Genomic DNA, 27,874 nt, shown 5'->3' with positions numbered 1-27,874 from the left:
AAAAATGACCCATTCCGATAAATAATAAAATACCGGGCCCATTTGGATAAATTTTAAAAAAATAGGGCTTTTTTTGGTATTTTGCCCTAATTTAGAAATACTTGTAAAAATAAAATAGATTAGCTACCTATTTGTGATTTAAGCCACGTATATATATAAAATAGTTTTCTACCATTTCAAATTTCCACATCCTAAATCATTGTCATTGTTCGTCAGTTTTCGTTGTTCTCAGGCTGGTTCTGTGTTCTTCTTCGGACACAGATCACAACCTTAAAGTTTTCTTCTTCTTCTTTTTTTTCTCCTCCCTTGAAAAAATTTCCCAAACCCTGTTTGGCTGCCGAGAAAATTATTATTTAAAATAAACCCCGGAAATTCACAACGTAATTTTTTATTTTGTGGGACCAAAATTGATCAAAGAGTTAAATTGTGTGTACCTAAAGTCCGGACACAGCTTCGAAGGGATTTAATTTATGAGCACGAGATCCCCTTATTCGATACAGGTAGCAGCCCACTATTTCTGAATATATTTCTTCTTTTTTTATTATTTTTTTAGTTTTTAAAAAAAATTAAAATTCCCTTTTCCTCACCTTCTGTAATATAGCGTTTTATTGTGATTTAGGGTTTTTATTATTATTGTGATCTGTGAGTTGTGACCCTCCCCCTTTCGCCTTTTTATTTTTTTATTTATTGTAATTATTATTTTTCTCGGCAGTGATTTGAATAGGAATTGAATGAATGGATTCTACTCTAAAATGCACAATTCTGTTAATTCTTCTTGGATTAGGTATTCACTGAATCAATTTCTTTCCTTTTTTGGTGTTTTTGATCCATTGATTTTGATATGTTTTGAAGTGCTAAATCTTTTGAATTTTTTCCCCTTCATATTATGTGTAGTGGTGAATGCCTTTTCTGTAACTGATTACGAGCATTGCGAAAATGTGGTAAAAAAATGGGCTACTAATTCGCTTAAACATGAAAGCAAAGAGGATAAACACGCGCTCAAGGATTTACTTTTCTTCCTTCATGTTCCTCGGACCGGAGGTCGAACCTATTTCCACTGGTAATCATCTTCTGGTACATTGACTGTGCAAATTTTAACTTAGTTAATATCATCTGGTACATTGACTGGTAATTATCATCTGGTACATTGACTGTGCAATTTTTAACTTAGTTAATATATGTATATATATGATATATTATGTATGCATATTAATGAACGATAAGATGTCCGCCATTCTGGGATTTACTTCTTTTGTTTATGCTTGCAGTTTCTTAAAGAAGTTATATTCGAGTTCTCTAGAGTGCCCCCGATCTTATGACAAGCTACGGTTCGATCCTAGGTACGGTTGGAATTTTATTTGTATTTAAAGTTGAAGGAGGAGTTCTCCTTTTTTGCGATTCCTTTTCCTTTCGAGGATGTTTGATTGATTTTTTTTCCACTTGAATACAGCAAGGAAAAATGCAGGTTGTTGGTTACTCATGATGACTATAGCATAAGTTCTAAACTTCCCAGGGGCAGGACATCAGTGGTGACGATACTTAGGAATCCGATTGACCGTGTCTTTAGCACATATGAGTTTTCAGTGGAGGTGGCAGCTAGATTCCTAGTGCATCCCAACTTAACATCTGCCACACAAATGGCAGGACGTTTGCGATCTAAAAATAAAGGAGTAAGTACTCTGGATATATGGCCTTGGAAGTATCTGGTTCCGTGGATGCGGGAAGACCTGTTTGCTCGGGTATGTTTTCTGCTATTTGTGCTACTCATTTTTCACTGTATTAGGGATTAGAGTTTTTTCTACTCTCTGTGAAGGTCATTGCATTTCTCAATGTCAATGATACCTTTCCGCATTTTGGGTGAAGGGCTTTCCTAGAGAGCCTTTTATGCATTTTAGTGCAGTCGGTAATTGGTAGTCTTGTTTGTGTGTTGATTTGCCTTTTAAGATAGCATTACTTTGACCAATTTGAGAACATCTCCACTTCTGTTTCTCAGTTTCCGTGATCGAAACCTATCATATCTGCACTTATTTTGTGTGATCTGAAGTGATCTAGAGGGGGAAGTTGTCTTTTGACTTCTCATGCGATGATATAATTATTACAAGACATTTATATTTACTTTTACTCTTTATGAGCAGAGAGATGCTAGGAAAACTAGGGGCACCAGCGATTTTACAAGCGGTGATCCATACAACATGGAAGACATTGTAATGCCATTGCTCAATTACATTAACAATCCTATAGCTCATGAAATTGTCCATAATGGTGCAACCTTTCAGGTACCAATCCATATTTTGCACCATTTTTATCTATGTTCTTGTCCAAAATGCTGGTTTACTAATTTAATTTACAGATTGCAGGGTTGACAAACAACTCTTATTTACCTGAATCACATGAGGTGCGCCATTGCGTAGATAAGTACAACAATCTTGGTGACTACGTGCTTCAAGTTGCAAAGGTAATTAACATAGTTTGGAATTTTTTAAGAACTTTCATATAGCTTTTCTGATTCCCCCTTTCTATGGTATATTGTTGGAATTATGGTAAACACTTGTAAATCTTGCAGAAGAGGTTGGACAATATGTTATATGTTGGTCTAACTGAGGACCATAGGGAATCTGCAACAATGTTTGCCAATGTGGTTGGGCAACAAGTGATTTCTCAGCTGGTAAACTCTAATGCTATTGGGAAGGGAGCCAATGTTAATAATTCAGGTTAGTGTGGGGTTTTATTGAAATATCCCCCTGAAACCTATCTAATGAAGAAAGCCTTGTAAAACATTGTTTAATTTCTTGTATTTGATTGTATTACATCGAAGTGCTGATTTTGCCACACCGTGATTTCTTGTCTTTCTCTAAACTGATTGATACCAAGATATTTTAGCTTACTTAAATCATCTGTGCTGCAGAACAGGGCACTTCATTTTCAGATTCAGAGCTGGATCAGGTGCTGCATTTTAGCGAACAAATGCTTAATATCTGGATACCTACTAATGTAGGACTCTTAACCATTTCTTTTTTTTTTTAAAACGGTATGACAGAATACCAACTCAGACGAAAAGGGGAATGAAACCACATCATCAGATGACAATGAAGTAAACCAAGATAATGTAAGCCATTTTTTTAGTGTGATATCTGACTTTTTTTATGGACTTAAATGTGATTTCTTTTTGCATTAAACGGTATAACTTTATTTTCTTTCTACCATAACAGATGACTGTGGAAAAACTTATGGACACTTATGAGGTTTGCATTTCCGGCTTGCGAAAGACCCAAACACGTCGACGTATAGCTTCCTTGAAGAGAATCTCCCCTGCAAACTTCACTAAGGAGGTAAGCTAAAATACAGAACATTAAAATGCCACACCATTATTAAATAATGTGTGTAATCTATTTCTAGAGCATGGTTGGCTTCGCTATATGACTATTTAGTTGAGCACTTTGGCCAGAACAAAACCATGCCTTAGTAGTTGTGCTGTATCTTCATATATGATTATTTATGTTAGTCAATCTTTTTGTCAAGGGAATTAGATTTCCAGTGCCTTGATTGTAGGTTACATATTTGGGGATTTCATTTGTAAATCTATTATGTGTACAGTAAGTAGGGAAAATTCAAGGTTTCAAAATTAACTGGAAAAAGTATCCATAACCAATATTAAAGAGAGTTGTGTGGAAAAATGAGGGAGAAGTAAAAGAAAAATAGAAAAGAAGCACAAGATCAAGAGTTTGCTTCAATCTCGGAGAGGAAGTTCAACCGTAGCTTTGTCAAAGTTGAAATCTTCTTCTGTTTATTATTAACATCTGGATTTACAGGCACGTAATAGGGTTCCTCAAATGGTCCTCCAGCGGATACAATCACTTAACAAGCTTGATGTGGAGCTCTATGAGTATGCTCAAGGCATCTTTGCAAAGCAGCACAAGCAAGCAGCCGAGAAGTTGTTTGATGCGGTGAGTTTGGTATAGGGGTGTAATGGAGCGAAGCTGAGTTCGAATACTGCCAAGCTCGAGCTCGACTCGAAATTTGAAGCTCGATACTTGGCTCAAACTCGAGCTTGATTAAGCTCGTTTACCAATTTTTGTTCTCAAGCTTGAACTCGAGCTTGACTCAATAATTAAGCCTAGGGCTAATAATATATATTAAGGGTAATAATGTAATTTAATAATATAAAAATATGAAAAGCTCGATAAGGCTTGTGAGCCGTTCGAGTCAAGTATTACTAAGCTCAAATTCGACTCAATCCATGGCTTGAGCTCGGACTCGGCTCAATAATTACCAAATCAAGTTCGAATTTTTTTAGAGTCAAACTCGAGTAGTTTGCAGCACCGGTGTCTCATTTACACCCGTAGTTTGGTATACATCCAAGACTGATAAGGAATACTGGATATTAATCAAAGTTTGTGCATATCATCGATACGCTTGCTTGATATCTCGGTGTATTTTAGATTGTTACATGGTGAGATCTAGGTCCAAGCAACAATAATTTATCCTTATTATGCTGTGTAATTTTGCAGAGAACACTAGGAAGCATCTTCATTTATTCGGGTGGCATCAAACTTTGGGATGCCTGTTTGTGGACCATGCCATTTGTCTTGCTGTTCATCTTCTTGTTTGTAAATGCAAAGCGAAGAACATTGAAATTGAAGATATGAATGTTACTGGCTATTCGGTTTTATGGATCACACCCAAAGAAGAAACGAAAAACAAAAGTTGTATAAAAAGAATAGGGAATTAGCTTATTATTTCAGCATGCTGGAGTGCTTACATGTGAAGCACAACCGTTGGGTACAGTTTTGGGTACAAAATTTTTCGGTAGAGATGGCTGGCTTTATTACGATATTATCTATGGAAAAAATGCTTTATGATTTGCTTTACATGATGACATTCTCAATTCTGATACAGTTGTGAAGTTGCTTTCAGGTGCTTATGATTGGTGCAGGATGTTTCTTTGAAAACAAACATTGCACCAAATTGGCAGATGAATCTGAGGTAAAGCTCATTTCCAAGGCTCCTCTTGCTAGTTGGTTAGAAATTTTGTGTCTTTGTGATTTAAAATCTTCATCTTTACGATGGGTGTGGGGTTAATATAACTACACACACACATATATATATATATAAATGGAGGGGGTGGCCTATGCTATTATGTAAACTATTGACTTTAAAGCATATGGAGAGACCCACACCACCACCAAACTTGATTCAGAATTTGGAATGTGGTTGGTTTCAGATACATGGGATCATATATATTTATATAAATAGATCCAAGACTATACAACTTGGGTATTCTTTTTTGGTGCTTCAAACTTATAATTGATCACTTAATGTATACGCCACTTCATTTCTTTTTTCTTTTTCTCATGATGGATGTTGGTCACCATGCAAAAAGTTTCAGACCCAGACTCCAAATTCCATCAACACATGGTTTCATTTGATTTAATCATAAAAATCCCACAAATAACCTGAAATTAATTTAAATGGGAAATGATTGTGGGTTCAAATAGGAAGAAGCATTGTATCAAACATTTTTTCCCTCCTTTGGATATCTATTGTATAAATGGTAGTCACTCGTGTTAGTGTAAAATACAAGTAATGTTATACTCTTCTGTATATATTTTATATTATATTTATGTGGATCATGCATGTTAAATTTTGTATAAATTTATTTTATGTAACCATTTCATATATGTTAATATAAAAATATTTTAAATAAATATTGGATTGATTCTAAAATTTACATGCACGAAAAATGTATTTATATTATTAAAATATTAATTATATAAAATTACCAAAATGTATAACTGAATCCCTTGCCTGCATAAATAATAATATATATAATTTACAAAAGGCACATGCTTTGCTTTATATATGTACAAACAAGCAAACATTGGCCATTTGCTGAAATCATTTTTCCTTTTTTTTTTTCTTTTGTCTTAATAGTCAAAAGAAGCACACAAGAAAAAGAAAATGCACCTAAAATTGTGCCCAACTCCATTATATTTATATTCAACAGCATTATGAAAGGAAAAGAAAATCAAAATCTAAAATTCTAAAGCCTACTCATTTGTATTGTGGTTATAAATAATAATAATAATAATAATAATAATAATAATAATATTAACTGAGCTCGCCTAGAGATTAAATCGAAAACTTGAAAAACCCAAAAAAAGAATTTATTTTAGGAAAATGAAAATCAATTAAAAACCATAAAAAATGGAAAGGAAAATAAGAGAAGAAAGGGACCACAGCATGTGAGTGGTAAGCTGCAACTAAAAAATTGGGACCCAATTTGGACAACACTTTCATATTTCTTTTTTCTCCATTCCAATCTCGTCGGTGATTTTTCCCATTTCTTCAATCTTTCGTCGGTGATCTCTTTTTTGGTTTCTCCTTGTATAATTCTATAACTGGTCCTTATATGATAGGTTTTAGATGAACTGAGTCCCGTTACTTTTTAATAAATAATGTATATTTTCAGTTGCGAGGTTAATCTTGTGTTAATCCTATCAAATAATTTAACAAAACGAATGGAAAAAATTGATCTTAAACCGTGGTTGGATTGGCTGGTATCACCAAAAACAACTGATCAAATTGGGTATAAAGTTGATTAGAAATGTTTCAACTATAAAATTCATGATCGGACTCACTCCACTGCTAGTTTGGTTTGTACAACATCACTTAAAATTGAAAATAAATCACGAAAAACTATTAACGAGAAAAATTATGTTTCAGGATTGAAAATATTGCAATAGAAGGACTAAATCAGAAAAAAATACATAATACAAGGATCTTCAATAAAATTTGACCTAAGAAAACCTTTTTTAGATCTACGTTTACTCCTCTTTCCTTTTGGCTTTCCTTTTCAAAATCCATCTCCCCAGATTTTTTTTTTCAATTTTTTTGGGTATAAAATGTTTCAATTTCAAAAAAAAAAAAAAGGAATTTAAAAATTGATGACAGATGAGCGGTGATTGAAAGGAAAACACACAACCCACCTTCCATGTGCTAACCTTCCTTCTTTTACATTAAAACTTAATTTTCTCTTTCACTCGAGAAGAGAAAGAGAAAACAAAAATATCCCTAAAAATCACGACCAAAAGGGATTCCCTTTTCTCTCATTTTCCTTTCATCCAAACAATGCCTCTCCTTCACTCTTCTGCTTGAAACCCAGGTTCCATTTCCCTCTTTCTCTCTTTGCATTTTGCTTTTCTTTTTGGGTTTTTATTTTATTTTATTTTATTTTGAGGGGGGTTTTCCATTTCTCTTTCTGCATTCTGGGTTTTGCTGTTTGGTTCTCAGAAAATGAAGAAAAAGGGTACCTAGTACCAACTCTTTTCTTTGTAATTTATCAGTATTTTTTCATTTTCAATGTACCCAAACAAGCTCTTTGAAAAAAAAATCAAGTTCTTGAAATTTTCGCTCTTTTTTTTCTTTACAGTGTTTTTTAGCTGGTATTAGTATTACAATTTGTTTTATATATATTTTTAAAATTTTTAGTACTTTGCTTGGTTAATTTACATGCTGAAATGACAAGTTAACTAATTCTCCAAACCTAGAAAGAGACAATTTTTCCATTTATAAAATTCAACTTAATAGGAAACTTCATGATTAATTGCTTAATTTTTTTATGATAAAAAGTTATTGCTCAAATATATATTTTTAAAAGGTAATTTTAGCTACAGAAGGTAATTTCCAAATGGGATTTTTAAGTCTTTGCAAACCCGTAGGCGTTTTTTAATTAATTTTTCACTTGGGTTTAATGTTATAAGTACTTAAATCAAATGCTTACTAATTAGTTTTTTTTTTTGTGAACAGAAGAAAATAAAATTATGAATAATTCTTGGTTTGACGAAGGGTTTGATGGGGTGAATGATGATTTCTTTGATGATGTAATAAAGTATTTGGATTTCCCATTGGAAGATGTTGAAGGCACTGATGGTGGTGATGGTAGTAGTGGAGAAGGTGTCATAGATTTTCATTTGCCTCTTGATGATGACGTAGAACAAAACAACTCCGGTGGCGGCGAAGAGTGGGATTGTAACTTTCAGAACTTGGAACCGCCGCCTGCTAATGTTCTCGCCGGCATGTCTTCCGGATTTTCTGGTGATTTTTTCAATGATAGTTCGCCGAAATGCCTTACGGTTTCTGTGAGTTAACCTTGTTTCTCTCCCTCTAGTGATGACTGATATATGTATTTATGAATTTAGTATTACTTGGAACGAGTGATTGCCGTGTGTTATCGAGGGAAATATTTGTCCTGAACTCGTTTTTTAAATAGTTAAAGAGTCAATGTAAGTAATAGCGCATCGATTCGTTTATCGAACTTTAGTATGAAATATCAATCGAAAACCGGATATTCAAGCTCTTGTTGTAGGGCTAACTTGGTAGGAGACATATGACTTGGCATTCACGACATCGAACTAAAACTATGTGTTGCCTAACAATGCTTTCAGCCTTAAAATTTAGTGTCTATCGGATTAGTTCTCCGAGGGTGTCTACTAAATGATTGCATTTGCATGTTGTCATGCCTGAGTGCTTTGTTGAATAAATGACTGCATTTGCACATTCACAGTGTGATTTGTGGAAAGCAACCATTACATCAACATGGTGATCCTTCATTCTTTACTTTGTTAAGAAGCAATGTTTATCGAAGTGACTTTGTGTCTAAGATATGCAGTTTTTCTCTATCCCTAGAATATTTGCATAATCGGTTCTTTATTGTCTGAATTCTTCTATGAAGGGTGCTCTTGACCACCGGTGAAAATGGGTTATTTAGGATGTCCGATGTACTTTGCGAAATCCACCAGACTGCATTGTATTTTATGATGCAGATACAATAAGATCATGGTTCATATTGAATCTTCTCTATAGCTGATAAATCATTCTAAATTTAATGGTTTCTTCTCTGTTATCATTTTCAATTGAATTCTGACTTTATGCTGAATTTGTCTTCCATTTTGTGTCTAGTGTGATGGATCTTCTCAGCTAAACCAGTGGTCGAGCGTTACAGAAGCATCCTCCGGCAGAAGTGTTACCCTACACAGTGAGTCCACCGATGTCAAAGGTTCAATCCGGTTCCAGACCTCCAGTCCTGTATCTGTGCTTGAAAGCAGTAGTACTTGCTCTGCTGCAAATCCGGTACCTATTAACCCTAAACTCGGTTTCCTGGTGAAACGAGGTCGAAGCAAGCGCAGACGAGCATCTGCCTTTAATGTGCACTTCACATTGCCTTTCACGTCCTCCACCTCCTCCACCTCCCGAGGATCTAATTCATCAGTTGGTTCTGAATCTGAATCAGAAAGCCATCTCACCGAGGAACCTGCCAAAAAGAGATTGAAGAAGAAAATGAACCTGACATGGCTTTCGGATTTCAGCGAGATGAAGAAATCCCCCTCCCGACAGCCTATTGAAGTTAGGAAATGCTTGCACTGCGAAGTTACGAAAACCCCACAATGGCGAGAAGGACCAATGGGCCCAAAAACCCTTTGTAACGCATGCGGCGTTCGTTTCAGGTCCGGCCGTCTCCTCCCTGAGTATCGCCCTGCTGCAAGTCCCACATTTGTTCCAGCATTGCACTCCAACTCTCATAAGAAGGTGGTTGAGATGAGAAAACAGGCCAACTTGCCGATGACCGGAACACCACCCATGCTGTCAATCCCACAGGCACCAATTAGTATGTAGTTGAGAGAAAGCTTCACATAGGGAGCTTCATTGTCATTGTGTCTTACATTTTTGTTTTTGGTTCAGTGTGTACATTGATGGAATAAGTAGGAACTTTAGATGAGATGTTTGGAGGGTGAATTTTCAAATTAGGGTTAATTTTAGTGATGCTTATAGCTCTTGTTAAAGACATTTATGTATCAGTTCTCTCACCCTATTCATTTATTCTTCTTTAATTCAACCTCTAATTTGATTATAAAAACTCAACAATGATACAAATCTAAATTAACCCGAAAAGATCTAAATTTGAGATTTAAAATTCAATTGATCAATTCAAAATAGCAAGAGTTCGAAATAACTCAAACTTAAATTCAAAATGATTTAAATTTGAAATAATTCAAAAAATTTATAATTTGTATTAACTCGACTCAACCAACTCGGTTTGTCTAAAATCATAAAAACCTAAATCTTATATCACATTTGACTTGCAAACTTAAACGACTTTTGAACCCAAAATGACTCGATTTCAATAAAAAATCAATTTGGGTCTCATTTAAATTATAGGAATTCAAAATAACCTCAAAAGATCTAAATCCAAGATCATTTGACTTGCAAGACTCAACTACTCAAATGATTTAAACTCAAAGTGGAACAAGCTTGAAATGATACTAACTCAAAACAATTCAAACCCAAAATGACCTTAACTCGAAATGATCCATATATTTTAAAATTCATTGACTCGATTAGCCCAAAATAAAAAAGGACCTAAATTCAATATAGTCGACTAAAAAATTCAACTTATATATTAGAATGACATCCAAAACCGAAAAATCAAAGCACAGCAATTATATATACTTAAAAAAGAGACCAAACTAAAATTGCTTCACTTCAAAGCAGTGGAACATCATTCATAGAGTGGAGGTAAAACAGAGCTATTCATCAAAGTCTAAGCAAGTTATCTATTTTCTTCTTTTTTATGCTTTTTATTTGATTGAAATTGAATGTCACGTTTTAACCCTATTTCCTAGCAACGCAAAACAACAATAAACCCTTTTAATCTTTTATAGTTACAAATAATATTTTGAATGAAGTTTTAAAAATTAGTTCGATTGAGTTTTAACTCGATTGGTATGGGTATTATTATCAATGCAGGAGGACGTGGGCTCAAGTGCGCTGAAGCGTATTATATTCCTATTTAAGGGTTGGGAGGATCTATGAGTAATTCTAGGCATTGTGTCAAAAAGATGAGAACCTATAATGAGATTATTCAAAAAAATTTACTCTGTTTGAAATTCAAGTCTCCGACTATTTTTTAAAATTTATTATAGTTTCAAATATATTTTTATATAGATATTTAAAATAAAAATATCCTCATAATAATTTCTTTTTATTTTATAAAAATATAATTTTAATTATTTTTAACTAAATTGATATATAATTAATTTATGATAAGACAATTAAATATAGTATAAATGAGGTATATATAGAGGAAAGGAAAGAATTTCATTTAACCCAACTCATCATTACAAATGATTTATACTTGAAATGCAAGTAAAATTCAACTTACCACCATACCCATTCACAACAATATTATGTGACACTTGGGGAAAAAATATGTAAAAATTTATTTATTAAAATTTATTTAAACAATAATTGAAATTTTGGTTGAAATGGTAAAAATAATGTTAATTCAGTTTGGAATGTTTACATCTTTTTTCAATTTAATTTTTATTTTTTAGCTAAATTTAGTCATTAACTTTGTAAAAAAAGTCAAATAATTTTTTTAATAAAATGGTGACTGAAAACCCATATGTATTTTAACTTTTAATGATGTTGACGTGATAATCCATAGTCCATATGTATTTTAGGTTAACATGACACTATTTTTCTTATATGCCACATTAACAAATAATTTAAAAATATTCACAAAATATTAAAAGTTCATAAAATAAAATAAAAACATAATTACATGTGAATTCCCATGCGGACTGCTATGTTTAAAATTGTAATGTTTTAGTTAATATTTTCATTAGAAAATAGCAATTCAACTTTTCTAAAGGTTAATAGTCGTGTTGACTCTTTTAAAGGGTCAATGGCTAAATTAAAGGTTTAAAATCATGGTGTCTTAGATTCAAACCTTATTATAGGTGAGTTATTATTATTATTATTGATTTTATAAGAAAAATATAAAGATGTTTACTGAGACCAATGTGGACGAAAAAATTTTAAGGGCCAAGTTGAAGAAAATTGTTGAGTTCATGCATTAAATGTTGCTTTATCTCTTTCTATTTGTATTCAAATTCGTAACTTTGAGAGAATACAAGTAATCATATTTTAAAAAATTGAATAATTATTTGATACTGGATTTTTCTTTTTGGTGAATTATAAGAGAAGGGCAAAGCCATTAACACTAATGCGATAGCACGACTCAAACTTAAGTCACACCTGAAACGGTAAACACTTTAATTATCATACCAACATACGGGGAATTAAACTCTATAAGTTGAGTTCAAAAAGTGACATGTGTCCCATTTAATGTATAATGAAAAAAAAATTAAAAAAGGACATGTAACCTATTTAGGGAATTAAAATATTTCTCATACTAACCTTAAAAAAAATCATTCAACAGATTTTTTTGTATCTTTTTATCCATTCTCATATTTTCCTATTGTGGTATGTATGTATTTATAGTTGGCTTATACATGTCAGGTTGGTTTTGAATCAAATGGGTCGGATTATTTCAAGTTTAAAAAATGTTGGGTCATTTTAACTTTGAATCATTTTGAATTTGAGTTAATTTTGAGTTCAAGTCATTTAAATTTGCTAGTTGAGTTTTTAGATGAAATCATATCGAGTTTTTATCATTTATGTTTGAACAATTGAATTCGGACATTACGGGTTCTGGATTTAGGTCATTTTAAATTTGAATTATTTTAGTTTTGAGTTATTTCTTGTCCAAATTATTTTCAAATCTAGATTGTATTGAATTTGATCGAGTTCATATTCAGGTGAATTATGTTTAATTTTTAATTTGAGTCAAAATTGAAACACATTAATTTTAAGTATTTAACTTGTGACATCATTTCAATCATTGAGTTGACAAAATAAAATATAAAAAATGTGAGGGTATATATATCTTTAGACTTATCCACTTTATTATAAAATAATGAAATGAAAGAATAAATTAAAGAAAAAATCAATAGGAAGGACAATACAATATAAAGATAAATGAAAAACTTTTCATTTCTTTTCTCATGTGTCTATACAAGTCTTGTATATGTCTCTATTTATAGGGCTTTTAACATAATAGAATTCCTTAAGTTACAAAGAATAAATAGACTTAATAATAGTATAAAACATTGTAATTCCATTGGAGGTTACTACTTTGAGAGTTATGGACATCCATAATAAAATTATTTATAATACTCGTTATTGGATGTCCATTAACATAGAGTGAATATACCTTGTTAAAACTTTACTATAAAAAAATTTCTGGAAAAAAATCCTAGTGAAAGAAAAAGACTACACTACTCATGTTTATATGCATTGACAAACTTGCCTCGTTAAAAACCTTGTGAGTAAAACCCAATAGGATAAAACTTCGTCAAGGAAAAAGGAGTACAATGTGTATTTTACTCCTCTTATTTGATCATTCTATAACTCAATAGTGAGATGTTCAATATTATTCATCAATAGTAAATCATCAACATATACAATAAATTTTGTTGATGCGTATCAATATAAAAATAAAATTTAATTGCATTCTCATGCTTTAGATGTCACCAATAACTTTATAAAGTATGATGTTTTGTATCATTCACTATTATTAACACAATGAATGTATTGGGCACATAAAGAAACGACACTTCAGGACCATCATTTTATAACATAATTGTATGACCATTTGTATTCTTTTTATTATCTCCAATCTACATGAAAAATGATCCTGGTTGATTTTGATTATATAAACACTATTGGATACTCAATACTAATTCTTTATAATGTTATTGCATGGCCATTTGTCCTTATTGAATACTCGATCTTTAGGTCGAGACAAAATTTCATTTTTAGATATACTTTCATTATGAAATGTATCTACTGAATAATTATTGCTCTTGGAAATTTTTCAGGAATTCTAATGATATTTGATACATTAATATCAACAATTCTCCTTAATTACATACCATTACGAAAGCTACTCAACTAGTGCTCGTCCAATGATCGTGTCATAAGTGTGTTACCTTCGAAGGATATCCTTAATCTCTTTACGATAAATTCGTTCTTCCAATGTGATCCTATTTTACCATTACATTTTCCTTCATGAAAAGTCAATTACTATCAAATATTAATCAAGTCATTTATCACAAAGAAAAATGACCCTGACCACATTTACATTTCATTGATCATGTAATGTCGATGAGAGGATATCATTTACCCATTAGTTGGGCTATGAATTCCACTATTGTGAATGATGCTACATACTGCAAAAGTCATATGCCCAATGCACCAACGTCCGATTCCTTATCTATTTGAACTTAGGCTTTTACTTACATCAAAGTATACAAGTCACACATACATAGTCCATCATCCACTCAAGATTAATGTATGTCACACTATGAATGTTACAAGTGAATAAATATATAAACAGATTTAAGATCTATTCTATTTGGATCCTATTCGGTGTACTGTCAATAGTCAATCACATCTATGTATCTATCTTTAAGGAGTCATCCGCTCCGATGCTCAAGACAAAACATCTCCCCAATTGAATTTGGTAGACAATATATTAGTCTTTCAATCGATTTGCTCATTTCTGATTAGACTAAGGACATATTTAGGTTCATTTACTAATATAAGTTGTCTTCTCGTATTACAATCTGACCACGTAATACCACTTAGTATTAGTAAAATGTTAGATAATTAGTGAGTCAATATTTGCTTTCATTTTGCTTTGCATACATAAACCATTGAGGGCAATATACAAAAGTATTAATGTAATTAATGAGTGTTGTTATTAAACCAATTTGTTCAAAAAAAATACAAGTATACAAGACAAATTTACTACACTTAGGGCACCAGATCCAACAATAACCCCCTTCTCATGTTGTGTAGCATTCTTTTTGGCTCGGAATCAAACGAAATCAACTCATTATTGCTCCAAGTCATACAATGGATGATAAAACCATAAGAAACAAAACAAAATTAAACAATTAAGTAAATTGAAATTTAACAACAGAAAATAAAGGGCAATGTATAAAAAGTAAAATGTCGTATCTATAATTTCAGATATCATTAATTATCTCTCTAACAGGCATGCAAATTATCACAAAATACTTCAACTACCAAACACAAAATATCCTCGGCAATGACGTCAATAACTTGATCGTATCTTGGTGTACATACATATACTAAGCAAAGAAATTGCAAACAAATAATATAATGTACAGTGTTCTACAAGTGTCACAGGTCTCGTTATAATATTTCTAAGTGTACAATGAAACACTTCTAGAGTATTTCAAGGATCGAACCCAAAGGAGATTGGTTGATAAAATGAATTAACAGTAATAAGCATACAAAATAGTGAGTCTAGTTAGCTAATGTTTAAAAGGTATAGCACGACAATTCATAAAATTAAAGAATTAAACTACTATAATATCTAAAGGACTGAATTGTAAAAAATCCAAATTATTATAGAAATAATCAACGACAAATGTAGTAGTTGATTAATATCGTGTTAGTAATTAATTCTTGATTAGGAAAATAAATTAAATAATTTTCTAATTGGATTAATTTATACCTCTTAGTCAAAAAATTTACCCAATTCGATTTACTCTAATTAATCTCTCGATCTCACTTAGACTAAATGAGGATAATCAAATATATACTCGCAAGGGCGTAGCCAGAGGGGGCTAGCAGGGGCCCCGACCCCCCTAAAATGGAAAAATTTACATTTAGGCCCCTTTAAAGTTTATAAAATTCAAATTAGTAAAGGTAAATTTGCAGTTTGGCCCCCAAAAAATGATAAAAATTTGATTTAATCTTTTAAAAATTATAAAAATATAGATATTAAAATGGTAAAATTGTATTTTTACTATCGTAAAAATATACAATTTAATTTCAATCCCCCTAAAAAAAATTTTTGGCTTCACCCCTGCTAGCATAATCTAACCATTAACCTAATGAAAAAGTTGTCCCAAAAAATGTTCTAAAAGTAATTTATATAGTTTTGACAAGTTTAACCTAAGATGGACAAAAAGTCCCTACTTCACATTTGATTTGGCTTGTTTTGACTAAGAAATGCCCTTACAGAATTTGTCTCGTCAAACCTCATTGTCGCGACACCTAAACCTTGGTGTCTTAACATCCCTAATAGCTTACTCCCATGGACATTTGGCAACCTCCGTGTCGCAACCCTAGTCCATCGTGTTGCAACTCTAGCCCCTTGGATGGCTAGGATTTCTCAACCTTGGTGATTACCCTCAACATCATGAAGCTCCATGTCACGGCCATAAAACTCGATGTCGCAACTCCATCGCCAGTTCATCTACAATGTTTTGTTGTTGAAATTCAAGTCCTTACGGTGATGGAATGCTTTAATGTCGTGACATTGAAGATCTGGTGTCGCGACCTTGGGCACAATATCGAGACTTCTTCAAGTTCTCGTCTTGGTCACCTCCTGCATAAGCTCAAATTAATTGTTAAACTCCTAAAGACAAGATTTTGCCATTTTGGTCCCGAAACACACTAAAAACACATAAAACTAAATTCAAAAGTAAAATCTAATAAATGCTAAAAAAAATGAAATAAAGTCATAAAATGCTTAAGTATAAGCTCATTAAGTGTAAAAAATGGCTTAATTTGCCATATCAATTTATGGCAGATCAATAACTAATGTGTATATTCATATGCTTGTTATGTTTATAAAATATATATACAATTGACATTATATAATTTAGGTAGATAATAAATGATATGTATCACTCTATACAACTATGTTATTATAATGTATATTTTTATATTAATGATATGTAAGCTTAAACCCTAAACATGCAACTAACTTTATGTCAAATTATAATACATACAGTTACCATTATATAGTTAAGATAGATTATTAATTATATGTCACCTTATCTACAATTATGACATTATAATGTACATTTTTTATATTAATGATACATAACCTTAAACCTTAAATGTGTAATCGACTTTATGGTAAATTATAATATGTACAAATTAACATGAGTTAAGTAATTAAGTTATTTGATTGTTATGGAACTTTAAATTGTTATGTTTAATTTATTGTTTACTTTTGTTAATTTGCATTTATTTATTATTAATTATGAATAAAATTATTTAAAATTAAAATTTTGTTTGATTTTATATTATTTCACGGATTCAATTATTGTGGATTCAAATATTTGGCATATGATTAAAAATATTGAGTTTGGATTTTTTATTTTTATTTTGCAATTTTAATGTAACATTTAATTTGTTTGAAATTCTTATGTTTAAGTTATTATGTATATTTAAATTGTTGCGAAATTATTATGTTTAATTTGTTTAAATTATTATTTAAATACTTTTTAATATATTTTATTTATTTTTAATTATAAATAAATTTTTTGTTTGATTTTATATTATTTCATGGATTCAAATTCAAATTATTGCAGATTCAAATATTTGAAATATGATTGAAAATATTAAGTTCGAATTTTATCCACTTGCTATGAAACTTTTAATTTGTTTGAAAGTCTTATGTTTAAGTTATTAGGTATATTTAAATTGATGCTAAATTACTATATTTAATTTGTTTGAATTTTATTTAACTATTTTTTTCTAATTTGATTTTATTTTTGTTTGATTTTATATTGTTTTGTGGTTTGGATTCGGTTTTTTACTAATTTGAATATCTAGCATATAATAATATTTAACTCAGATTAAATTTTAGATAGTAACACCCAAGTAATTTGCGGATTTAAAATTTTAAACAAATTTATAAATTTAAATTCAAATAATTCAAACATTACAAATATTCGACCTGTTATCAATCCACTCTAAACCCACTTATAAAATTGTGTTCATCAATATTCAATGATCCTACACATACATGAATTACCTAATGAAACATGCCATATGCGTTTTTATTTTCAAAATAGTTGAAAATTACAATTTAATCCATGAAATGAAAATACAAAATCAATTTTCAAAACTAATAAATTACATACGTAGAATTAAAAACTTCAGCACTATGTTTAGTAAATGACTTACATTTTTTATTTTAAATATTTATTATATATATAAACACGATCGAAATTAATAATAATAATAATCTTAAACGCTCTACTAACATGTAAACTTATTATTTGTTTAACGTATTTAACTAATTTTCTGTCTTATTTAATTGTGTAAACAAATAACAATAAAAAAAATCAACGCCACTTCAAGAAAAACAACAAAACGGTCTTATTAATTTAGATCCACAAATAACATTAAAAAAAATAGAGAGATCAAATTAAATTGAGGGATTGAATCATAAATTCCACAATAGTTGAGTGACTAAAAAGTAATTTAGCAAAATATAAATATAACAAAATTAACTCTTTTTCTATCTGTACACGTGTCATAATTTTTTTTAGTTTTTTACTGCCTGTTGTTGAGTTGAAAAATCAAACATAAGGGCAAAGATTCCTGTGTTATCTGTCTCATCTTAGCCCCCACTGATCCCACTTTCCCTTCCTAGTGTTGTGTCCCCTATTATCATCAACATCGTCATCTTGTCAGTCCTCGATAAGCCCAATGTTTTCCATCATTGATGGGCCCAAACCATTCTGATCATGCCACGTGTATACGAACAAGCTCCCCTACGTCACCCGTGGGCCAACTTTGTACAACTTCTGGTTGGTTTTTAGCTGTCAGAACTCGGAAGAATGTGGTTTAACGCTAAAATGCGCACACTGCGTAATCTAGCAAAAAAACCCCGGTTACATCATTGATTTTCGATTTCACAATGGTCTCAAGATAATTAAATAAATAATAAAAATTTATTTAGAAAATCGGCTCAATTATTGTTTTTTTTAGTTTATAATTTTTATCGGTTCATTCAAAACTAATTTAACCATTATATCTAAGCTAATATATTTTAGATTCTTAATCCAATTCATTTAACCGATGATCCGACTTTTATGCTAAAATGAGTTTTCAATGGACAAAATTCAACAATTAAGTGATTTGATTAGTAGATTTAACAATTTTACTTACATGATCATTAAAGAGTCTTTTAAATTAGATAGTGAGATTTTGAAATTTTCTTCTCGAGAAAACAAAAGAGAAATAGAAGGAAAAAGAAAAGAGTGAAGGGACATCCTAAAAAGGGAGTTAAAAGGGTTTAAGTATAAGAACAAAAATGGTATTTTTAGCTAATTTGCGAACCTTGCTTCGCTCGTTGGACTGTTTTTCATGTCACTCTGTTTTTAGGGTTAGGTCATAAAATAATGGTTGGCCTAACCATGCTTATTGGCCACCAATTTTGCCTTTTTTACATACAAGACAATTGGGCATTAAGCTTTCTGCAATCAAATTCTCTATTTATTTTTGTACCTCTCTTAGTTGGGTTAAGTGGTAAAATTTTGGGTGTATTTAGATATTAGACTCGAGTCTTGTGAGTAAAAAACCTGCATCTTTTTGTTTAGGGTTCGACTCAGTTTGATTCTAAATTTAATCAGGGGGTTTATTTAACTATCGGATAATAAACATAGAAAGTTGTTAAAAAAAAGTGATCAGAAAAATGAGTTAAGAAATATGTTGTTATAGCAATAATGATTTTTTATAATTGTCACTTTCTATAAGAATTTGAAAATAGACGAATTAATCGGAATACAACTTGATTTGATGATAGAAAATCAACAAATCGTATTTTAATTATTCTGGACTCTAATATGACCGAACTAAAAATGTCTTGAACCAATAATTTAAATTGATTATAATTCGGATTGATTTGGATCTATAATTACCGGTCTAAAAAATGCAACCTCAATATGAATGAGTCGATCCTAAAAAAGAAACACAATCTGAAACACAAAGACAAATAAATAAATAAATAAATAAAACTCAAATAGACTCCCTCCATATTCATCTTGACAAGTGTAGTTTGATTGTTCACCAATTACTCAGACCATGTCTTCTTCTTGCTTTCTAACAATTCCATGTTATTAATTGGGATTTGTCTGTACTTAAAAGATATATATATTCATGTTCCATTGTCGGTTTTGATGTTGTTTCATAACCAACAGCTTTCAATTTGTTGTTTTTTTTCATGGGGGTTTCCCATTTGTCTAAACTGCATTGCTTTTAGGGCATTCTCTTCCAATCTTTTGTCTGACTTAGGTTAAAGATTCTTCCTACTCTTTAGAGTTATTCTTGAAAAATGATGACAAAAAAATAACAATAAGTCGAAGTTTAATTTTTTTTAAATATATTAATATTTATAAATAACTTTAAACTTATTTAATTTAAAATTGATTTGGACCAAATAAACTCGAAATCAAATTTTTTTAAACTCAAACTCGACCCATGCAAACATTATTTTCCCAATTTTTATTTTGTTTGATTTCCAAGGATTGTAACCAAAACTTCATAGCTTTCAATTGAAGCCTTATAGAATTGAAAGTAGTTACCTTAAAGCAATGACAAATACCATAATATGACAAGGAAATCAAAGACTACCCATCAACTTTGCATTTCAAAGATTTCTATATCTGAATTTTTTTTACCTTTCCTGAGTCCCTAAATATAATTCTTGAAAAATTACGAATAATGTTAATGATTGAATTGACTTATATGAAAATATCGGTGGTATATTTATAAATAAATAGAAAGAAGTGGCACATTGAAAAGGTAGTAATAAAAGAAAGAACATTAAAAGAAATTGAATTTGCAAGCTAGCTACTTGAAATGTTGGTGGATTTAAGTTTGTTGAATGAAAGATCCAACTAATTATTGGAAATTAATTATGTATACTAAAAATAAATATTTTGTTTGCCAAAAGAAAGTTCATGTTAATGGTGACATGCAAAAATGGTTCATTTATTTGCCTAAATAAATCACTTTTCTAATCTTCCAATTAAATTTGTTTTGCCAAAGGAATTTGTGTTAATGGTGCCCTCCCATTTGCATTTCCATCAAAATGGTTCATTTATTTGCCTAAATAAGAAACATTGGGAAAGTTAATGAAGTTTAGTTGAATAGTAAGGTTGAGGTTTTGGAAATTTTTAAGTCTTAAATTTGAGTCTCGCCTTAACAGTTAGTTCGATAATAAATGTGTAGATTTTTCTTTAAATTTATTTTAATTAACTAATTTGTTGAGTTAATTATTATTAATTCAATTCTTCAAAAGCATTACGAAGCAAAATTAGATTGATAAAATTGGTAGAGTGAATGAAAAGATTTCAAGTTAGTCAATCATTCTTATTTTATCATTATAATTTCATTTGATTTTTTAATCAAGTCAAGTAAAATGAAATTTGAATCAAGTCAAATAAATTTGTTCGAGTTAAATTTTAAAAAATTAAACTTGACAAATTAAAATGTTATTGGTAATATGACTAAATTTCAAGCTAGATCGCATAAATTGAAACTATATATATTTGAAAACTTTTTCAAAGCTTCAAACGATATGGGTTTTTAGAACTCTTTTAAATTTAATATTTCCATTTGTTAGAATTTAAATATCTTTTTCTGATATTTTTTTATAAATAGTTTGTAATTTGAAGCTTATTTTGAGATTTTAGTATTTTTTAGAATGATTAATTTGTTTATTTTCAAAACTAACAAGGACTCAATAGATATTTACACAAATTTATTATTTAAATTGTAAAGTTTAACTCAATTCGAACTCTAAAAACCAAACTACTAATTCGAGTTGATTTGAAAATTTGAATAACTCAATTCGATTAACTAAAAATAGAAATAAAAATCATCTTTTTCATGTCGAATCAAGTTTTATTCACTTTTAACAATTAAATTATCAACTCAAATATATTTAAACGAGATGATTTACATAAAATAGAACTCATTTTTATTCTCGAAATTCGAAAGACGGTTATCTTACCAATTTATTTTCATAAATAAAATATATACAAATTTGTTGTTGTCGTAGGTTGTAACTAATGGATATTTCACTTATTATAATCATATAATTAGTGAATCCCAAAATAAAATCATGGGACTAAGTCGGAATGATTTAAAGAAGAGGCTCTAAAATAAGTAAACTTAATCAACCCATCTGTTGCTCACTCACCATCCTCAAATATTATGCACAAAAAAACAAAAGAAACAATCATTTTCAATTATTTAAACCAATTAATATTTTAAAAATCACCATTTATTTATAATTATAAAGTTGTAATGAAAAATTTTGTAAGCCAATTTTTCTAATATAAAAGAAAGTTAAAAGTATAATTTTTAAATATTCAAATTTTTAGAATTTATCAAAGGTAAAAATTTTCATTTTAGGGAAGATTGAGGTCTTAGTCAGGCCTCTTGGTATTGGTATTGGCATTGTTGTCGGTATAGGAGCACGTTAGTTCGAGCTTACTAAAGAGAGAAAATATGAATAGTTTAAGCGGATAATGATATTAAATGAGAAAATATTAAAATAGGAAATTATTAATTTCGATTAAAATAATTAGTTATTGAACCTTAAATGAAGTCTTTCTTAACATCTTAGTCAAATTTAGACAATGCTCTCATTTTATCTATTCATAAAAAATATTTAAGTTTTTATATATTTCGATAAAAACAAATAAACTGTGTTTTGGATTAGATTAATAAAAGTTTCCTCCATGTAAAATTTGGGTTATTTTGTTTTTAGGTCCTTTTGGATTCGAATTATTCAAGTTCATCATTCGTGTTTTTCGAATTGGATTATTTTAGTTTTATACTGGGCACAGGTGACATTCAAGTTTGTCATAATTTTTATTTTGGTATTCTGAATTCTAAAATTTTAATTTTAGTCCTTGAAAGAAAATTGTAACCTTACTCTTGGCACTCAAGTTTTAATGATGTGAATTATGATATTAGATTGAATTGAATAAAGTAAAAAGTTGTGGATTGGTATGAAAATTAAGAGTTCATCTTTTGACTGCACATTTGAGTGGCGATATGAGTTTTACTTTCCCCTTCCATATCGTCACATGAGATTTTAACGTCATAATCATGTGCTAATAAATTATTATACTTTTTTTATTAAAAAAAGTGAACTCTTTTGTTTGATTTGGGATCTCTTCGTTTGTTCTGTTCCTGTTTGTGTAGTGAGAGATTAAATGTTCTTCCATTTTATTTCTCTCTAATTTAAACCAAACCCAGTCCTCGTTAACCTGCAAAAACCCATCTTTTACTGTATCATTTTTGTTTTTTAGAGTTAAATCAGTGGGGTTCTGTTTTTTTCTTTTTTCCTTCTTAATTTGAACCTATTTTCTGTGTTCATTTATTATATTAGTCTGTTTCTTCAAACTGTTTATTCCTCACGCGAGAAAGTGAAAGAAAATAAAGGTACAGCAGAGAGTCTGAAAAGGTGAGGAAATTTTAATGAACTGGTTTCAGGTTTTTTCAAGCTTAAATTCATAACTAATTTCTGGGTTTTCTTTTTTCTTCTTTGTTTTCAAAGGCTGAATCGGAAAATCGATGAAGGAATCAGATAAGAGCTTAGATCCACAGTTATGGCATGCATGTGCTGGGCCCATGGTTCAAATCCCACCATTAAACTCCAAGGTCTTTTACTTCCCTCAAGGCCACGCCGAGCACTCACTCGCCGCCGTCGATTTCCCCTCGTCTCCGCCGGTCCCGGCTCTAGTTCTTTGCCGAGTGGCTTCGCTCAAATTCATGGCGGATACCGAAACCGACGAGGTATACGCCAAGATCCTCCTCATGCCGTTACCCAACACAGAGCTCGACCTAGAACACGTCGCCGTTTTCGGCTCCGATAACGCGGAGAAGCCTGCTTCTTTCGCTAAGACATTGACCCAATCCGACGCCAACAACGGCGGTGGGTTTTCGGTCCCGAGGTACTGCGCCGAAACCATTTTCCCGCCGTTGGATTACACGGAGGACCCTCCGGTTCAAACCGTCGTCGCCGTGGATGTCCACGGTGAAACGTGGAAGTTCAGGCATATTTATAGAGGGACCCCGAGGAGGCATTTATTGACTACGGGATGGAGCACTTTCGTGAACCATAAGAAGCTCGTTGCCGGCGATTCCATCGTGTTCTTAAGGTCCGAAAACGGCGGCCTGTGCGTCGGGATCCGACGAGCCAAGCGCGGGACTGGAAACGGACCCGAAGCTGGGTCTCCATTTTTGTCTTTCTTAAGGGAGGACGAGAGTAAGATGATGATGATGAACCGAAATGGGGATTGGAGAGGAAAGGGGAAACTGAAGGCGGAAGCTGTTTTACAGGCGGCTACGTTGGCGGCCAGCGGTCAGCCGTTCGAGGTTGTTTATTACCCAAGAGCGAGCACACCGGAGTTTTGCGTTAAGGCGTCGTCGGTGAAGGCGGCAATGAGGGTTCCTTGGTGTTGTGGGATGAGGTTTAAGATGGCTTTCGAGACAGAAGATTCTTCAAGGATTAGTTGGTTCATGGGGACTGTGTCTTCTGTTCAAGTTGTCGATCCCATTCGGTGGCCTAATTCCCCATGGCGACTTCTTCAGGTTTGCGGATTATTGTTTGATACATTAAGAAATGGTTACAACATGTGGCGGTTCTTTTAGGTGAATTATTTAGCTTTAAAACTATATATGTTTTCAGGTTTGTTTAGCATTGTTGTTGGCACAGTAAGGTTTTCATGGCAGAAGTAATGCTAAACCGGTAGAACATTTTGGCTGCTCCAGTTAACATTTAACCGGGGCTAAGCCAGAAACTTTTTTTCGGAGGTCATAATTGAATTATAAACTTTTTGGAGCCAATGCAATTTTATCTGTTTAGTGTTGCTTTCGACTTCAAAAGTTATGCCGGATTGTTGGTTCTTTTGGGCACCTGACTTTGATAACTAATGTTGTAGGTAACATGGGATGAACCGGATTTGCTTCAAAACGTTAAACGTGTTAGTCCCTGGTTGGTTGAATTGGTATCGAATGTGCCTGCCGTCCACTTGTCGCCGTTCTCCCCACCGAGAAAGAAGTCTAGGTTTCCCCAACATCTCGATTTTCCTCTCGACGGACAATTCCCTATGTCGGCATTTTCAAGCAATGGCAATCCCCATGGGACCGGCTGTCCGTTAGTTTTATCTGATAATGCTCCTGCAGGCATACAGGGAGCCAGGCATGCTCAATTTGGGTTATCTTTATCCGATCTCCATCTTAATAATAAACTGCAGTCCGGACTTTTTCTGCCCGGTTTCCAGCGGTTCGATCCCCACTCTAGAATTTCCGATGGCATCATGATGGCAAGGCGCCCTAATGGTACTGATAATCTTTCTTGCTTGTTAACAATCGGGAATTCTAATGTGAATGAGAAATCTGGCAACACAAAAAGACACCAGTTTTTACTCTTTGGTCAGCCGATACTTACTGAGCAGCAGCTCTCTCGTAGCTGTTCAAGTGAAGTTGTCTCACAAGTTATTAACGGAAATAGTTCGTTAGATGGCAGTGCCGAAAAAACAAAAGATACTTCTGATGGTTCTCGATCTTCTCTTGAGAAGTCATCTACTGCTGGATTTTTGTGGCACCAGGATTATAGAAGCACGGAAACCGGCCTCGATATTGGCCATTGCAAGGTATTCTTGGACTCGGAGGATGTCGGACGAACCCTTGACCTCTCAGTTCTTGGCTCTTATGAAGAGCTGTACAGGAGATTGGCCAACATGTTTGGAATAGAAAGATCCAAGATGTTGGGCCATGTGTTGTATCGAGATGCAACAGGTGCTGTCAAACAAACTGGAGAAGAACCATTCAGGTATCAATTCAAAAAACCGATTCATCTTTTTTGTTCTTTCGATCTAGCTTTGGGTTTATATTTACACAATCTTCCCATGCTATATTGTAGTGCATTTATGAAAACAGCAAAAAGATTGACAATAAGGATGGATTCAAGCAATGAAACTGTTGCAAGGTGAGTCACACACAATTTTTCTTCATTTCCCCAATTTCTAAACCTCGGTTCTCATGGTTATGGGTTTTCCAGGTCTTGGCTTACCGGGATTCGAACCGCCGAAAACGGGCTAGGAGGGCCGAGCAAAAGAGGTCCCTTAAGCATATTTGCGTGATTCGGGGGACCATTGTGGGAAAAGCAAGCATAGATCATTGAAGAACTTAACAGAACAAAATTTAAAGGGATTTGCTAAGCTCCTCTTAGGGATTATCTTGTCTGTTAGTGTCCTAAAAAACATTGATGTTAATGTGTTTTAAAGTTCACGTTTGATGCAATAACACTTCCCATTTGTAAGGAATTTCTGTTTTTATGCATGCTTTCATAATAAAGTGCAGTGCTAGCTCTGACTTGTCTTAAAGCAAACATTGTCAATCTTAGAGAAGTTTATTGTAAGCTTCTAAAACCAATATTGTAAATAATGTTGCATGTACTAATCAGAACTTGTCAATTGGACGAGTTAAGACAATTTGGTCACGGATTCGGATGCTTGATCGAGATCGTTTTAAATTATTTGAATTGAATTAAGTTTGGATTCGAGTTAATAATATCGGATTAAATTATGACCATTATGATTCAAGGAGCAAAAACATTGGGATCTTTCATGAAACATTAAAATGAGAAATGTTGGGATTATAAACACACAAAACATGAAGACTTTTGAGTGTTCCAACAGTTTGACGGCCAAGCTGGTCTGGTCTGTTTTAGGTTTGAAAATTCACTGAATTTTGTAATCACTAGACCAAAGCAAAATTACTATTTTAATTTTTTTAAAATCCCAACACTAAAAATCTTATAAAAATTAATTTTTGATGCAAATCCCAAAAATAGAAAAAAAAAACCTTATCCTGTTTATTTTTATTGAATGGATTAATTTTTCTGAATTCAGAAAGTAAATTACTATGTATTTATTATATTTTAACAATTGATGGAGGAAAGTAGTAGTAATAACCCTAAACTCGATTTTGGGGATTGAAGGCAAAATTAAGCATAGAACACTGAATCCGAGAATGTCTTAAATGTTGTAAAGACTTAGTTTGAGCTTTCATCCACTGTGTACGATTAATAATAATAACACTTCATTAATTTTGATGACAAAAATTCAAACTTCCAAACATAAACTTCAACTTAATTATTAGATGTTGACCCCTTGACTACGTGATTATTGATAAAATAGATGGGTTAATATAATTTTTCATCTCTAAATTTAATAATTATATTCACTTTGATACTTGGATTTGATAATCAAGTCATTTTGGTCTATGAAGTTAAAAACTGTAAAAGTTTGACGACGTGATATAATTTCAAAGTATAAAATCTTTAAATTTTAATGGATCTAATTTTCAAGTTCAATTGTTAAAATTCATGTTAACCCAAACTAAAAATATTTTTTTACTATAGTCATACTTGAAATTAAGAAGAAAAAAAGTCAATTTATGGACTAAAAGCTTAAATTAAAAAAAAAAAAACTTCATTTAACCAAGACTGCCGAGATGATAACTATTTGGATTAATTATAAAATTTTAGGATCAAATTATGCCAAATTATAAAATAGGAGACTAAATCACAAATTTGAGTACAGTAGAAGAACCAAAACCATTATTGGACCAAAAAAGTCTTGTACTTCACTGTAAACGACAGAGATATGATGACGTGGCGTGAAGGGCATCCATTCGTGCGGTGGACCCCAAAGATTCAATTTTAATGTTTTTCTTTTTGTTTTTAAGGTGAAACACTAAAGACTTTGGGTTCGACTTTGGTAAATTTTCCACAATCTGAACGGTTGACATTCATTTCATCCGAATATGATGTACAATCAAGATTTAAACCCTTTTTACCGCTGTCGTCTTTATATTTTGAAGGACGATATGAGAAAAAGTACAATACGCAAAAAATCGATATTTTGACTTATCGTGATATTTTCAACTCATATTATCATTTCTCTTTTTTTTCCTGCTCTATTATAGAAATTAAAAGAGTTAATCCACAAATTATAACTCAAATTTTAAATTGATTTTCAAACTCTAAAATTTTTATTTATTTTTCAAAATATTTATATCCCGTATTAACCTGGACACTAAATGTTAA

The 27,874-nt window shown here is 31.8% G+C and overlaps 3 protein-coding genes across 4 annotated transcripts; all 3 read left to right on the top strand.

The window, feature by feature from the left end:
- Positions 1-178: 178 nt before the first annotated feature.
- LOC105788953 (protein-tyrosine sulfotransferase) lies at positions 179-4,868 on the top strand. Its single transcript, XM_012616069.2, has 13 exons — positions 179-500; positions 713-784; positions 895-1,060; positions 1,269-1,340; positions 1,451-1,739; positions 2,136-2,276; positions 2,351-2,455; positions 2,564-2,711; positions 2,906-2,943; positions 3,038-3,106; positions 3,210-3,329; positions 3,810-3,944; positions 4,509-4,868. Exons 2-13 carry the CDS (start codon positions 736-738, stop codon positions 4,644-4,646), a joined length of 1,470 nt encoding a protein of 489 aa, XP_012471523.1. The 5' UTR covers positions 179-500; positions 713-735; the 3' UTR covers positions 4,647-4,868.
- Positions 4,869-6,948: 2,080 nt separating this feature from the next.
- On the top strand, positions 6,949-9,887 carry LOC105788952 (GATA transcription factor 11). Of its 2 annotated transcripts, none has more exons than XM_012616067.2 (3): positions 6,949-7,162; positions 7,807-8,138; positions 8,959-9,887. In XM_012616067.2, exons 2-3 carry the CDS (start codon positions 7,821-7,823, stop codon positions 9,670-9,672), a joined length of 1,032 nt encoding a protein of 343 aa, XP_012471521.1. In that variant the 5' UTR covers positions 6,949-7,162; positions 7,807-7,820; the 3' UTR covers positions 9,673-9,887. The 2 variants fall into 2 exon arrangements, with proteins under 2 accessions (XP_012471521.1, XP_012471520.1); XM_012616066.2 differs by lacking the exon at positions 6,949-7,162 and adding an exon at positions 7,189-7,306.
- A 13,065-nt stretch (positions 9,888-22,952) lies between these two features.
- On the top strand, positions 22,953-26,103 carry LOC105788951 (auxin response factor 10). Its single transcript, XM_012616064.2, has 5 exons — positions 22,953-23,221; positions 23,315-24,351; positions 24,702-25,594; positions 25,685-25,750; positions 25,823-26,103. Exons 2-5 carry the CDS (start codon positions 23,332-23,334, stop codon positions 25,902-25,904), a joined length of 2,061 nt encoding a protein of 686 aa, XP_012471518.1. The 5' UTR covers positions 22,953-23,221; positions 23,315-23,331; the 3' UTR covers positions 25,905-26,103.
- Positions 26,104-27,874: the final 1,771 nt, after the last annotated feature.

The sequence above is a fragment of the Gossypium raimondii genome, chromosome 2, assembly GCF_025698545.1.
Source record: "Gossypium raimondii isolate GPD5lz chromosome 2, ASM2569854v1, whole genome shotgun sequence".
Taxonomy (NCBI): Eukaryota; Viridiplantae; Streptophyta; class Magnoliopsida; order Malvales; family Malvaceae; genus Gossypium; species Gossypium raimondii.
Note: the sequence above shows the minus strand (reverse complement) of the source record. Positions and strands in the feature narration are given on the sequence as shown.

Coding starts and splice junctions, on each gene's coding strand:
- LOC105788953 (XM_012616069.2), top strand. CDS start 736: ATGGATTCTACTCTAAAATGCACAATTCTGTTAATTCTTCTTGGATTA. Junction 1,061..1,268: donor GGTCGAACCTATTTCCACTG/GTAATCATCTTC, acceptor TTATGCTTGCAG/TTTCTTAAAGAAGTTATATT. Junction 3,945..4,508: donor CCGAGAAGTTGTTTGATGCG/GTGAGTTTGGTA, acceptor GTAATTTTGCAG/AGAACACTAGGAAGCATCTT.
- LOC105788952 (XM_012616066.2), top strand. Junction 8,139..8,958: donor CGAAATGCCTTACGGTTTCT/GTGAGTTAACCT, acceptor TTTTGTGTCTAG/TGTGATGGATCTTCTCAGCT.
- LOC105788951 (XM_012616064.2), top strand. CDS start 23,332: ATGAAGGAATCAGATAAGAGCTTAGATCCACAGTTATGGCATGCATGT. Junction 24,352..24,701: donor CCCCATGGCGACTTCTTCAG/GTTTGCGGATTA, acceptor CTAATGTTGTAG/GTAACATGGGATGAACCGGA. Junction 25,751..25,822: donor AGCAATGAAACTGTTGCAAG/GTGAGTCACACA, acceptor TGGGTTTTCCAG/GTCTTGGCTTACCGGGATTC.